General features: G+C 46.8%; 1 protein-coding gene across 2 annotated transcripts in view; it reads right to left on the bottom strand.

Moving 5' to 3' along the window:
• The window catches only part of LOC144683285 (gamma-aminobutyric acid receptor subunit gamma-4-like), a 354,953-nt gene that overhangs the window by 193,475 nt on the left and 145,382 nt on the right, over positions 1 to 16,096 (bottom strand). For both annotated transcript variants that reach the window (XM_078546230.1, XM_078546231.1), the window contains exon 3: positions 6,196 to 6,263. In XM_078546230.1, coding sequence (XP_078402356.1) covers positions 6,196 to 6,263 — 68 coding nt within the window. The remainder of the gene's footprint in view (positions 1 to 6,195; positions 6,264 to 16,096) is intronic.

Raw genomic sequence — 16,096 nt, 5'->3', positions numbered from 1 at the left:
GGACTATTAACAAACTGAGCCACAAGGGTGGCACCTGAACTCCCAGTTAAAATGTAGGATTACTGGAATAATGATCAAAATAACCTGAGTTCAAATCCCACTGCATAAATTTAAAGATTTTAATTGTGTTTAAATAAAGGTGGTTATGAAGCTGTCAGATTGTATAAATAATTCAATAATGTCCTTTCGGGAAGGGAACCTACTGTCTTTACTTTTTGATTCTTTACGATTCCTTACCTTAAAGTATACCATTGGCAAACACTATTCAATAATTTCTTTGACTACCAATTGGACCATATTATATTGTACATTACAGTCTTTTGCTTTCATATGCGAATTGGCCTCAGACTTAGTGACGGATCAACTGTTATCAGTTGTGAAGGGATGGAAAATCAGCACAAACATCACAGAGACAGCTGAGGCCATAGGCTCCAACCTTGCTGAGTAGAGAGAGGAGGATCTGACTGAATAGCTGAGATAAGGAGAAGTGGATGGGTGAATTTGTATGGGGATTGTGCTGAAGTTAACAGAATGAAGAATGAGCTATCCCCGACAAGTTTTCAGAAGGTTCCGACTCAGCAATTTTCTTCACAGGAATAATCAGTAAATAATCTGCTGATGTCACAGTGAAAGACAGCTCCCAATAGCAATGGGAACACATGACATCGCCTTCTCAGCTCTCAACCCCCACATTGAAATAGAACCTGAATCCTGGGGGTATCCACTCCACCAGTGGGAGTGCAGCAGTGAGGGCCTGCCATCCAAACCTGGATCCTCTCTCCCCTCACTGTCCAAGGCCCCAAACACTCCTCCCAGATGAAGCAGCAATTTACTTGTACCTCTTGCAATTTACTATATCGTATTTACTCCTCATGTGGTCTCCCCTACATTGGCAAAACTAAACACAGACTGGCTGACCACTTTGCAGAGTACCATCACTCAAGTGTGACTCAGACCTCCCTGTCGCTTGCCATTTCAATGCCCCACCCTGCTCTCATGCCCACATGTCCATCATTGGCCTGCTGTAATGTTCCAGTGGAGCCCAACGCAAACTGGAAGAACAGCACCTCATCTTCTGATTAGGGACTTTACAGCCTTCCGGACTTAACATTGAGTTCAACAACTTCAGACCATGAACTCTCTCCTCCATTTTGATTCCTGGCTCTCCCACCAGTGCCCCCACCAGGGCCCCCACCGGTGCCCCCACAAGCACCCCCACCCAGCGCCCCCACCAGTGCCCCACTCAACGCCCCCACCCAGCACCCCCACCAGCGCCCCCACCCAGCGTCCCCACCCAACGCCCCCACCCAGAACCCCCACCAGGCGTCCCCACCCAGCGCCCCCACCAGCGCCAGTTTGAATCTTGTTTTCATTTTCAGACAGAAGCTGCCATTTATTCTGTTATTAACACCTACACTGGACCAATGCTTACTTTCTTTACTACTATCATTACCACGCTCTTTGCCTCTTGTTCCATGGCATCTTTGGTATTTAATCTTCCCCACCATCTCACCTCTCTCTGACATTCAATTTTGCTGCACCTGATTCTGTGAATGTGATGAAACCCATGACATTTCAACCTCACTTCAGCTCAGAAGAAGAGCCATACGGACTCAAAAAGCTAATTGTTTCTCTCTCCATAGATGCCGCCAGACCTGCTGAGTTTCTCCAACACTTTCTGTTTTTATCCCTGATAGGCCCTGGCTGTGTGGGTAGCACTGCCACCTCGGAGTCAGAAAGTTGTTGGTCCCACTCCAGAAACTTGGGCACAAAATTCAGGCTGACGCTCTACTGAAGTAAATGCTGCATCGTCAAAGGTGCTGTCTTTCAGATGGGATGTTAACCCGAGTCTCCCTCTTAGCTTTCAAATTACAGAAAAAATCCTATGGAACTATCAGAAGAAGGGATGGATTTCTCCTTAATCATTAACTGATTAATATGGAATTGTCTCTGCGGCAATTGAATAAAAATATGTCATGCACTTTAAATACCTAATAATACGCCACACAAGTCTGCCCTGCGTCTTTAAAATCCCTAGATACCAGCCTGCTCCGATTTGGTTGGAATTTATGCAGAGATCTCCAAGACTCGGCAGTGGTTTATTGATTGGCCTTCTAACCTCAGAATTCTATAGCTGCCAATACAAATATGGTGTGTGTGTGCGCACATGTGTGAGAGAGTGAGAGAGGGTGGGTGTGGGTGTGGGTGTATGTGTGCGTGTGTGTGCGCCTGTGTGTGTGTGGGTGGGTGTGTGTGTGTGTGTGTGTGTGTGCGCATGTGTGAGAGTGAGAGAGGGTGAGTGTGTGTGTGTGTGGGTGTGTGTACGTATGTGCTTGTGTGTGTGTGTGTGTGTGTGTATGTGAGAGAGTGAGAGAGGGTGAATGTGTGTGTGTGTGTGTGTGTGCCTGTGTGTGACTGTGTGTGTATGTGTGGGTGTGTGTGGGTGGGTGTGTGTGTGTGCCTGTGTGTGTGGTGTGTGTGTGTGGGTTTGTGTGTGTGTGTCTGCATGCATGTGTGCTTGTGTGTGTGTGTGTGTGTGTGAGAGAGAGAGAGAGAGTGAGGGGCTTTGTATCATAAATTGGTGTTATTCCAGTAGATTCAATGCGAATAGGAGACTGCTGTCTTAGTGAACCATCATCTCATCAGTCGCTGTTAATGAAACAACATTCTCATGGTTCAGCCAAAGATTCTTATCTTGTGTTGATGACCCAGAATTGGCATCGTTAATGATGAGTTTAATGGTGTTCGTCATTATTATCATATCATTTGTGGTCAGGAAGAGATACCCCATGAATTACTGGATGATTTCCATCACTCTGATGTTAGCCTTGTGGAAATGACAGGTCACCTGCCGCCTGCCTGTTATTTTAAAGTTGATTTTCTCTGTTAAGCTCAAATTAAACTTGTTGCAGAAAAATAGATCTGGTACTTCACAGTGTAAATACTTTTTAACAATATGATAACTGCTAATGCAATGCCACTCAACCTCTCTGGCCTAGGAAGGAAACATTTGAAACTTATTCTTAAGAAACAATACTTTCCCTTTATGTCTTTTTTTCTCCATTTGATAACCAGATCTTTGTTTCTCTCTATTTCTCTCTGACTCTAATTCACACTTCGGCTCTATGTTTCTTTCTCATTTCTTAAATCTCAGCGATGAAGATGATAATCTGTTGGTCACATTATTCACAACAGTCCTCAGAGGTACTCATGATTGCTGTTATCAGCTTTCACTTCCAGGGACATGCAGAGAAAACATTTTCCAATTGAAAGATGCAAACAGGAGTCAAAAAACACACATAAGAAGATGTCCGACTCAAGCAAGATCTGTAACATTATGCGGAGGATTTTAACCTCGTCTGGCAGGCACAGCGGGCAGGCTTGGGAGCAGCCGTGATACTGACCGCTGTCCAAAATCGGGCCCGGCCGTGGTTTCAGGCTAACTGGCAGCTCAGAGCTTCCTGGGTGGTGGTGGGGAGGGGGGTTGCTGAGTGGGAAGGAGGGCGAGCATGGAAGTCAGTGTAGACGCGGGAGAGTGCACAGTGAAAGCTCCCTGAAGAAAGAGGGTTGCCTCAGGGATCTGAAGATTTCCAACATTCAAAATAAAGATTTTAAAATTAAGGTAAACACGTCCCCTCATGTGACTCTGTCTCATGAGCAGCGACATATCAAAAATGAGATTGAAACATTTTTATTTCATTTTTAATTAACATCGGAAATCTCACCCTGCCCATGGATGAAAATTCTTCAAAAATCCAAAGGCCACTTGGCCTTTTCGCCCGCCCGCCAACCATAAGGTTGGATAGGTAGGGAAAATTCACTTTAGTTAAGTTATTAATGGGCTTAACAAACCCCTTAATTGTCAGCGGGTAGCTGCCGACTCCCAAGTGTGCCCATCGACCGAACTATCGTGAGAGTACGCGACAATGTCAGGACACTCGCTCAACGTCATCCCGCATCATTTCATGCTTGTGAATGTTGGGCAGGCCAATCTGAAAATCCAGCCCTATGAATTTGCTCCTTGACTACTGAAGCCAAGGCAGAAACTGGACACTGTCTGATCCATCTGAGTACAGAGCAGACAGCACACATGGTCTGACCCACACTGAACACAGAGCAGACACTGGACAGACTCTGATTCACACTGAGCACAGAGTAGACAGTGGGCACTGTCTGATTCACAATGAGTACAGAGCAGACACTGGACACTCCATGACCCACACTGAACACAGAGCAGACACTGGGCACTGTCTGACTTACACTGAGCACAGGGAAGACACTGGGCACTGTCTGATCCACACGTAGTACGGAGAAGACAATGGACCCACTCTGAACCACATTGAGCACAGAGCAGAACACTGGGCACTGTCTGATTCACACTGAGTACAGAGCAGACACTGGACACTCCCTGACCCACACTGAGTACAGAGCAGACACTGGATACTCCATGACCCACACTGAGTACAGAGCAGACACTGGACACTCCCTGACCCACACTGAGTACAGAGCACACACCGGACAGTCTCTGATCAACACTGAGTACAGAGCAGACAATGGACACTCTCTGATCCACACTGAGTACAGAGCAGACACTGGACACTCCCTGACCCACACTGAGTACAGAGCAGACACTGGACACTCTCTGATCCACACCGAGCACAGAGCAGACACTGGACACTCCCTGACCCACACTCAGTACAGAGCAGACACCAGACACGTCCTGACCCACACTGAGTACAGAGCAGACACTGGACACTCCCTGATCCACACTGAGTACAGAGCAGACACTGGACACTCTCTGACACACACTGAGTACAGAGCAGACACTGGACACTCCCTGACCCACACTGAGTACAGAGCAGACACTGGACACTCTCTGATCCACACCGAGCACAGAGCAGACACTGGACACTCCCTGACCCACACTCAGTACAGAGCAGACACCAGACACGTCCTGACCCACACTGAGTACAGAGCAGACACTGGACACTCCCTGATCCACACTGAGTACAGAGCAGACACTGGACACTCCCTGACCCACACTGAGTACAGAGCAGACACTGGACACTCCCTGACCCACACTGAGTACGGAGCAGACACTAGACACTCCCTGACCCACACTGAGTACAGAGCAGACACTGGACACTCCCTGACCCACACAGAGTACGGAGCAGACACTGGACACTCCCTGACCCACACTGAGTACAGAGCAGACACTGGACACTCCCTGACCCACACTGAGTACAGAGCAGACACCGGACACTCCCTGACCCACACTCAGTACAGAGCAGACACCAGACACTCCCTGACCCACACTCAGTACAGAGCAGACACCAGACACTCCCTGACCCACACTCAGTACAGAGCAGACACCAGACACCCCCTGACCCACACTGAGTACAGAGCAGACACCGGACACTCCCTGACCCACACTGAGTACAGAGCAGACACTGGACACTCCCTGACCCACACTGAGTACACAGCAGACACTGGACACTCTCTGACCCACACTGAGTACAGAGCAGACACCGGACACTCCCTGACCCACACTGAGTACAGAGCAGACACTGGACACTCTCTCTTCCACACTGAGTACAGAGCAGACACTGGACACTCCCTGACCCACACTGAGTACAGAGCAGACACTGGACACTCCCTGACCCACACTGAGTACAGAGCAGACACTGGACACTCCCTGACCCACACTGAGTACAGAGCAGACACTGGACACCCTCTGACCCACACTGAGTACAGAGCAGACACTGGACACCCTCTGACCTACACTGCGTACAGAGCAGCCACTGGACACTCTCTGATCCACACTGAGTACAGAGCAGACAGTGGACACTCTCTGATCCACACTGAGTACAGAGCAGACACCGGACACTCCCTGACCCACACTGAGTACAGAGCAGACACTGGACACTCTCTCTTCCACACTGAGTACAGAGCAGACACTGGACACTCCCTGATCCATACTGAGTACAGAGCAGACACCGAACACTCTCTGACCCACACTGAGTACAGAGCAGACACTGGACACCCTCTGATCCACACTGAGTACAGAGCAGACACTGGACACCCTCTGATCCACACTGAGTACAGAGCAGACACTGGACACTCTCTGATTCATACTGAGTACAAGAATGTTCCTTTGAAAACAATCTCCACGTACCTTTCCCATGTGACACTTACCATTTGAATAACAGATACTGGGCCAATGCTGTTCACATAAATGTCCACGTCAATAACAATCGGTTTTACTGAAAAATAAAAACAAATTGTTACATTTGTTAATTGCACTACTCAATGCTACTTCAACATGTCTGCAATATACCTATTGTAGAAAATTACAAGAAAACCATTTTTAATTTAATTTCATTAACTCATTCTAGTTCCGAAGGTCCTGGATTCATGGTCCACTCCAAGGACTCCAAGTCTTACGGCCCCTGCCCCCGGTGGGATTTCCTGGTTCCACCAAAGTCAACGGACCTTTGAGTGGCTTGCCGCATTTTACAAGCCCCCCCGCTCCCGCGCTTCCATGACAGGGCTGTAAAATTCCGCTCCAAGACTTGAGCACGTAACCAAGCATTGCAGGAGGTGCTGCACTGTCAGAGGTACGAACTTTCAGACGAGATATTTAAACCGAGGCTCCTTTCAGGTAGATGCAAATGATCCCATGGCACTATTGGAGGAAGATTAGGGGAGTCCTCTCTACTGTCCTTGTCAAATTTTATCCCTCAACGAACCTCGCTAAAACAGAGTAACTGGTCATCACCACAGTTACCAGTTTGTGGGATCATGCTGTGCACCATGAGGCAGCTGGATTTGCTTGCAAAGCCCATACTTAAGGAATAATTGATTGGCTATAAGAGACTTTGGGCCTGCTGATGTTGTGAGAGGTTCTATTAAAGTGTACATTAGCTTCTTCACTCCTCCTTGGGATTCAAGGGAAATATTTATTGTCTGATGGATGATTGCTCCAATCCTCACCCTCAGATTCCTTTATCTGTCTCGCTTTCCAGCCCAAGCTGCCTGCTTTTTATTTTATTTATATTCCTATAGTCATCTGAAATTTTCTTTTCTTTTTGCTTGAAGCTCTAAATCCCCATCCTACTGTCTCTGCGTTCCCCTGCATTCTCCTGCATCTTCCTGCATCCTCCTGCATTCTCCTGCATTCTCCTGCATCCTCCTGCATCCTCCTGCATTCTCCTGCATCCTCCTGCATCCTCCTGCATTCTCCTGTGTCCTCCTGCGTCCTCCTGCGTCCTCCTGCATTCTCCCACATCCTCCCACATCCCCTTGTGTCCCCCAGCATTCTCCTGCATCCTCCTGCGTCCTCCTGCATTCTCCTGCATTCTCCTGCATCCCCCTGCGTCCTCCTGTGTCTCCCTGCGTCCCCCTGCGTCCCCCTGCATCCTCCTGCGTCCTCCTGCATTCTCCTGCGTCCTGCATCCTCCTGCGTCCTCCTGCATTCTCCTGCATCCTCCTGCACCCTCCTGCGTCCTCCTGCGTCCTCCTGCGTCCTCCTGCATCCTCCTGCATCTCCCTGCATTCTCCTGCATTCTCCTGCATTCTCCTGCATCCCCCTGCATCCCCCTGCATCCTCCGGCATCCTCCTGCGTCCTCCTGCGTCCTCCTGCGTCCTCCTGCGTCCTCCTGCATTCTCCTGCGTCCTCCTGCGTCCTCCTGCATTCTCCTGCATTCTCCTGCGTCCCCCTGTGTCCCCCTGCATCCTCCTGCATTCTCCTGCATCCTCCTGCGTCCCCCTGTGTCCCCCTGCATCCTCCTGCATTCTCCTGCATCCTCCTGCAGAGGGTAATTTTAACAGCTAAGGAATGGTGGGTTAGATGTGGGTGGGAGGTAAATTATTCAAGCAGCCCTCTTTCAGTTTTAGTCAAAGCAAATTGGTGTGGGAGTGGAGTGAAGTTGGGGGTGAGGGCATGGGAGGGGGCAGTTGACTGAAATCTTTAAGGGGGATATGCATCTGAATGTTATATTTTTAACAGGCAGCCTGGGAAGCCTGGCAGGTAAAAGGGGGTAAGCAGGCCTGGAACCATCAGGTAAATTCCTTTACTGCACAATGTGTGGACTACAAGGAAGGAGTAGGAGGCTTTCTTGGGTCCTCTGGAGTTACCTGCATGTGATAGATAGGACTTTACGATCAGCTGATCCTCCACACTGGCGATTTCCACCACCCCCACTGTCCAATCTCCCCCTAGACTGTGCAATTGACACCCTCTGCACATTGTGCAATTCACAGCCCCCCACACTGTCCAATCCCTTACCACACTGTGCGATCTCCCGACACTGTGTGATTAACCCGCCCCCCACATTGTAGAATTCCCCCTCCTGCAGGGTCTGATTCTCCCCACACTGTAGAAATCTCCCCACACTGTGTGATTGATCACCACAACACTGTGGAATTCCACTTCCTGTGCTGTACAATTCCCCCAACACTGCGATCCTCCTGAACACTGTGTAATTGACACCCCCCTCCCCAATGCTGTGAGATTGACCCCATCCCCCTGCACCCCAACACTGTGGAATTCCCCCTCCTACACTGTCTGATTCCCCTCCGCACTGTGCGATTGCCCCGCACACTGCACGATTCACCATTCCCCCTAACACTCACTGCTCATTCAATTTATTCATTCATTCATGGGATGTGGTTATCTCTAGCTAAGCCAGCATTTATTGCCCATCCCTAATTGCCCTTGAGAAGGTGGTGGTGAGCTTCCTTCTTGAACCGCTGCAATCCATATGGTGTAGGTACACCCACAGTGCTGTTAGGAAGGGAGTTCCAGGATTTTGACCCAGCGGCAGTGAAGGAACTATGATATATTCCCAAGTCAGGAAGGTGAGGAGCATGGAAGGGAACTTCCAGGTGGTGGTGCTCCAATCTATCTGCTGCCCCTGTTGTTCTCAGTGGTAAAAGTTGCGGGTTTGGAAGGTGCTGTCTAAGGAGCCTTGGTGAATTCCTGCAGTGTATCTTGTAGATGGTACACACTGCTGCTACTGTGAGTCGGTGGCGGAGGGAGTGAATGTTTGTGGGTGTGGTGCCAATCAGGTGGACTACTTTGTCCTGGATGGTGTCAAGCTTCTTGAGTGTTGTGGGAGCTGCACTCATCCAGGCAAGTGAGGAGTATTCCATCACACTCCTGGCCTGTGCCTTGTAGATGGTGGACAGGCATTGGGGAGTCAAGAGGTGAGTTACTCACCGCAGGGTTCCCAGCTTCTGACCTGCTCTTGTAGCCACAGTATTTATATGGCCAGTCCAGTTCAGTTTCTGGTCAATGGTAACTCCCAGGATGTTGATAGTGGGAGATTCAGTGATAGTTGGATTCTCTCTTGTTGGAGATGGTCATTGACTGGCACTTGTGCGGCCTGAATGTTACTTGCCACAGCCCAAACCTGGACATTGTCCAAGTCTTGCTGCTTTTGGACATGGACTGCTTCAGTATCTGAGAAGTCATGAATGGTACTGAACATTGTGCAATCGCTAGCGTCCATCCCCACTTTTGACCTCATAAGGGAGGCAAGGTCATTGATGAAGCAGCTGAAGATGGTTGGGCCTAGGACACTACCCTGAGGAACTCCTGCAGTGATGCCCTGGAACTGAGATGATTGACCTCTAACAACCACAACCATCTTCCTTTGTGCTAGGAATGACTTCAACCAGCGGAGAGTTTTTCCCCTGATTCCCATTGACTCCAGTTTTGCCAGGGCTCCTTGATGCCACACTCGGTCAAGTGCTGCTTGGGATGTCAAGGGCAGTCACTCTCACCTCATCTCAGGAGTTCAGCTCTTTTGTCCATGTTTGAACCAAGGCTGTAATGAGGTCAGGAGCTGAGTGTCCCAGGTGGAACCCAAACTGAGCATTAGTGAGCAGGTTATTGCTGAATAAGTGTCATTAGATAGCAGTATCTTTCGCTTTGCTGATGATTGAGGGTAGCCTGGCGGGATGGTAATTGGCTAAGTTGAATTTATCCTGATTGTTGAGAACAGTACATACCCGTGTATTTATCCACATAGCCGGGTAGGTGCCAGTGTTGTAGCTGTACTGGAACAGGTTGGCCAGGGGCACAGCTAGTTCTGCAGCACAAGTCTTCAGTACTATTGCTGGATATGGTCAGGGCCCATAGCCTTTGCAGTATCCAGCCATTTCTTGATATCACGTGGAGTGAATCAAATTAATTAAAGGCCGGCACCTGTGATGTTGAGGCTTCAACAGGAGGCTGAGATAGATCACCCACCTGGTAATTCTGGCTGAAGGTTTTGCAAATGTTTCAACTTCTTCTTTTGCACTGACATGCTGGGCTCCCCCATCATTGACGGCGGGACTATTTGTGGAGTCTCTTCTGCTCTTTAGTTGTTTAATTTTCCATCACCATTCACAACTAGATGTGGCAGGTCTACAGAGCTTTGATCTGATTCACACCCCCTGCCCCCATGATGTCAGCTCCTGCTCCCCAGCCTCTTTCTCATCCGACAGATAGCAAGGCTGTTAATCAGCCTCTCTATCTCTCGATCGGATTGGCTGTCAGGCCAGAAACCTGTCAAATCCTGCAGGGTGTGCAGGAACGCCTCACTCCAAGATTTCCATGGCCAGGATTTTCACATTCTTTGGTGGGCGTGGCAGGCGGGCCTGGGACTGGTCACAAAACCGACTGCTGCCCGCGATCAGGCCCCGACATAGAGTTCATACAATTAATGGTCAGCCAGCATGAAACATGCACAGCAGTGCTCAGCGCTGTGGGGGTGGGGGCAGGAGGAGGGTGAGTGCAGAAGTGTGTGTGCGTGCGGGTGCACGCAATGAAAACTCCCTGAGGCACAGAGCTGCTTCAGCGAGCTGAAGATTTATAAACTCAAAAATTAAAAACTTAAACAATGATATAAACATGTCCCCTCGTGTGACAGAGTCACATGAGCAGGGACATGTTATGAATGGAATTTAAACATTTTTATTTGCTGTTGGAAATCTCAACCCGCGCATGGATGAGGTTTCCCAAAAATCCAAAGGCCGCTTGGCCTTTTCGCCGCCCACCAACTGTAAGGTTGGACGGGCAGTGAAAAATTTCATTTAATTATTTCTTTAATGGTCTTAATCGGCCTGTTAATTGTCGGTGGACGCACTGCTGACTCCTGCGCGCATGCGCCCGCTGACTGAAATATCGCACAAGTGTGTGATGATGTCGGGACGCTTGCCCGATGTCATCGCATGTCATTTTACGCTCGAGCGGGTCGGACGCAGGCCCGCCCACTCAGTGCAAATTTCAGCCCCATCTGAAAATCATCTCCCTTCATCCACTCTCTTCCATATAAAGATCAAGGCCAGGCATACATTGGAATTGAGCCCATCCCCTTCCAAGATCTCTGAGCTGTGGAATTCCTTATAGTTCCCTTTCTCCTGTTCAAACTGACCACATCCTCACTCAGCTTGTCTTCACTCCTATCAGCTCAATCCTGACCTGAACTCAGGAATCCGAGTAACTGTGAGAGTCAGAGCCTGCACTTCACAGCCGTTTTGTTTACCTCTGTATTCTTCATTCAGTCTTGCCTTGAGTCACATCACTCTATCAGCGACAGCAAATCAGTTTCTGGCATTTTAACACACAGGGCATCTCCTGACACCTTCCTGCCTCAAAGCAATCATGCCAGAGTCGACTGCTAAGTGGCAGTGGCTACCTACCTGGTAGCAGCAGGTAGCCAATTAGAGTCACTTAAGAGGCTAATTGGGGGCAAGGTGCTGCCACCACCTGGATTCTCCTGGGGTCGGATAGGCCCCTCACTCAGGCTGGAACACTGCAGATAACTGCAGGTAGCCTCCGGTGGTAGGTTGTGGGGGAGCATAGCCATCTCTCTTCTAAATCCAGACCCACCCATCCCATAACTATTGGGATCAAAGAGCCATAAACACAGCTACAAGCATTCCTGCAGAGTGGTTCCACGACCACCATACTGGCCTGCCAGCTGTGGTCATTCTTCATTTTCAAGTTCCATATGGTGAACAGGTGGCAGATGAAGTTCAACCAGAGAAATGTGAAGTGATTCATTTTGGTTGGAAGAACACAGAAAGACAATATAAAATGAAGGCTACAACTCTAAATTGGGTGCAGGAGCACAGGGACCTGGGTATATATGTGCATAAGTCATTAAAGGTGGCAGGACATGTTGAGAGAGTGGTTAATAAAGCATATAGCGTCCTAGGCTTTATTAATAGGAGCATAGAATACAAAAGCAAGGGAGGTATGTTGAACTTGTATCAAACACTAGTTCAGCCTCAGCTGGAGTATTACATCCAATTCTGGGCACCTCACTTTAGGAAAGATGTGAAGGCATTGGAGAGAGCGTAGAAAAGATTCACAATAATCTTATATCATCATTGTGGGTCTTAGATGGGGTTGTTCGTGGTCTGTATGTATATATACTGCTGGAGGTAAGGCTGTTGGTAAACTCTACCTTTTATTTAACATAATCCTAATTATGTACAATACACTCATAGCATGAGGTTCTACATAGAACTCTCTATCTCCATGCTCTGTTGTCATGTGATCTTACATCACTGATGATGTAGACTGTATATTTACATATTTAACATTAACCCTTAACACTACATCTCCCCCAAGTCTCTGACTCCCATAAATACTATTTACAATATCCTATATCTCCCCACAAAGTCTCTGCCTTCATCTCCAGCTCACAGACATAACTGTTGTGGTGGTTTCACCAATCTCCCGACCTTGTTCTCAGCTCTCTCGAAGCTTGCATAGGATTCAAGGTCCACATGTTCTCTCTTGAACTCTCAGAGATTATTGGTTCTCTGTCTCCCTGATTGTATGAATAGTTAGTCCAGTCCATTGATGGTCTTCCCCTTATCGATGTAAGTGCATTCTTCTCAGTGTCCCATTTGTTACCTCGACAAGATAAGATCTCGGGTTATTGCTTTGGACTTCTCAATTCTTGTCTCCAATCCAGGCTTATTCACCTCATTGGAGTTCTGGTAAATTGTGCACGCTCTGACATTGATTATGGCTTCTAGTTTGATTTTCACAATATTCTTCCTCCTTCTCCCTTACTCTTCATTCAGCCTCAGTGTTGCTCCTGGTAGGGATTTTGTAGTCAATAAGGGATGTGACTCTATATCTTCACTGAAATTTATATCCTCCTGTTTAGACTTCTCATCAGGAATGTGTGACAATGACTCTGTTTGTTTTCCTTGGACATATTTACCTATTGGTTTCTTGCTTGCTGCAAGCTGCTCTCTCATCTAATGGACTGTGGTTTCTTCACCTGCCTTGTTTTCTCTCGGTTTTCACATGGCTCTATTAGATCCTGATACTGCCACTTCAGATCACTTGTCTCAGTCTTCTCAGGACCTCGGAATAGTTTTGGGAATTCTGTCCTGAATTCTGTTGACTTTTCTGGGCTATCTAATTGATGAACTTTGTAGATGAGTTGAAGATCTGTGCAAGCTTTTCGACTTAACAGTGAACACTCTTGGTTGTGTATCACATCAAAGTTTCAGTGACTTCTCTTCCTTTGTATTGGAGGTTAGCAGTCAACTGTCCCTTGATTTTCAGCTGAATGCCTCCCACACCATGGAGTCTTAAGGTCAATGTCTGGAGGAATTCTGGCTTCAGCCACTGTCCTGTGTCTGAAAAAGTTGAAACTCCTGCTCCAGTGTCTAAGTTGAAGTTTATTTTGTATCTGTTGACCAGAATGTCTGCACTCCAATAGTTCCCATTTGATCCTGTAATTTCTCCCAAGCATGGCACTTCATTGATTTTACATGATTTTAATTGTTTCTCCTTTAATTTTTGTATTAAGAGCTTTTTGCTGTGACATAGTGATTTAAAATGGTCTCTCTTCTTGCAGGAATGGCACTCTGTATTTATGATGGGGCATTCTTTGCACCATTGCAGCCTTTTCCCATCACAATCAGAACACTGAATAATAGCAGCTACCTTCACTTTTTCCTTGTTTTGTTTTAGGTTTGCTGCCAATTCTATGTGCTACAAATTGTACTGTCTCAGCCATTTTTCTCCATGTAGTTTCTTCTTCACCTCAAATAAACATTTTGTTTTCTGACTTCTTCCTGCCTTGCTTTCTGCACAGCCTTCAAAAGGGTTAAATCTTCCCTTGTATGCAGAAAATATGGTAAAGTCTTCGCTAAGGCTCCTACAACAATGTGATCCCAAATTAATTCATCTTTCAGGCCTCCATGAAAATCTCATCCAATCAATAGAAATCATTAATGAAGGAATCAATGCTCTCTCCAGTTTTTGGGTGCACCTATTGAATTTTGCTTGATCTATAATGGTGTTTCTTTGTAGACAAAAATAAATATCAAAGGCTTTGATAACTTCTTCATAAGATGCTGTGTCTTTGATTATGCTCTCTCTGACCATTATGTCATCTGCACTACTGCCTATAGCATAGAATAATGTGCTGACCTGTTCTTTGCTAGTCTTCTCTTCTAGTCCCAAAGCTGTTCTGTACCTGGTAAACCTGCGATGCCAGTTCTGCCACTTCTTGTCTTGATTCAGGCATTCCACATGTTCTAAGATTCTGGTAAAAGTAAGATTGTCTCCATGGCTTTTCTGGCGTTTAGTTGAAGATTTTCCTTTGCCATCTTTGTCCTGCAATCTTTTCTCTCATTGCTTCTTGCAGTCATTGGGCTCTTTACTGGTTGGTTCTTTAGTCATGTTTTTCATTGTTACCACCTGTTATCATCATTGTGAGTTATATGAGGTCATCCTTGGACTGTTTTTACAGGTACTGCTGGAGGCAAGGTTGGTGGTAAACTCTACCTTTTATTAAACCTATACTATGTACAATATAGATTTAGCATGAGGCTCTATGTGGAACTATGTTTCTCCATGCTCTGTTATCATTATGATGTAGACTATGTATTTAAATATTTAACATTAACCCTTCATACTACAGATAATGGTTCCAGGGATGAGGAACTTCAGTTATGAAGATATATTGGAGAGGTTTGTACTCTTTCTTGGAGAAGATAAGGTTGAGAGGAGATTTGATAGAGGTTTTCAAAATCATGAATACCATTTGGGATTGATTAAGAAGGGGAAAATAGAGTACGAGAGTAAGCTTGTAGGGAACATAAAAACTGACTAAAAGTTTCTACAGGTATGTGAGGAGAAAAAGATTGGTGAAGACAAATGTAGGTCCCTTACAGTCAGAAACAGGGGAATTTATAATGGAGAACAAAGAAATGGCTGACCAACTAAATACATACTTTGGTTCTGTCTTCACAAAGGAGGACACAAATAACATACCAGAAATGTTGGGGAACGCAGGGTTTAGCGAGAGGGAGGAACTGAAAGAAATCAGTATTAGTAGAGAAATAGTGATGGAGAAATTGATGGGATTGAAGGCCGATAAATCCCCAGGGCCTGATAATCTACATCCCAGAGTACTTAAGGAAGTGGCCCTAGAAATAGTGGATGCATTGGTGGTCATCTTCCGAGGTTCTATAGACTCTGGGCCAGTTCCTACAGATTGAAGGGTAGTTAATGTAACCCCACTATTTAACAAGGGAGGTGATAGAAATCAGGGAATTATAGACCAGTCAGCCTGATGTTGGTAGTGGGGAAAATTCTAGAGTCCATTATAAAAGATTTAATAGCTGAGCACTTGGAAAAAATTGGCAGAATCGGACTGAGTCAGCATGGATTTACGAAAGGGAAATCATGCTTGACAAGTCTAATGGAATTTTTCAAGAATGTAACTAGTAGAGTTAATGAGGGGGAGCCAGTGGATGAGGTTTATTTGGACTTTCAGAAGGCTTTCAACAAAGTCCCACATAAGAGATTAGCGTGTAAACTTAAAGCACACGGGATTGGGGTAGTGTATTGAGATGGATAGAAAACTGGTTGGCAGACAGGAAACAAAGAGTAGGAATAAACGGGTCTTTTTCCGAATGGCAGGCAGTGACTAGTAGGGCACCGCAGGGATCGGTGTTGGGACCCCAGCTATTCACAATATATATTAATGATTTAGATGAGGGAACTAAATGTAATATCTCCAAATTTGCAGATGACACAAAGCTGGGTAGGAGGGTGAGCTGTGA

This window comes from Cetorhinus maximus, chromosome 8 (genome assembly GCF_964194155.1).
Source record: "Cetorhinus maximus chromosome 8, sCetMax3.hap1.1, whole genome shotgun sequence".
Lineage (NCBI taxonomy): Eukaryota > Metazoa > Chordata > Chondrichthyes > Lamniformes > Cetorhinidae > Cetorhinus > Cetorhinus maximus.
The sequence above is the reverse complement of the archived record's forward strand: the minus strand, read 5'-3'. Positions and strand labels throughout refer to the sequence as shown.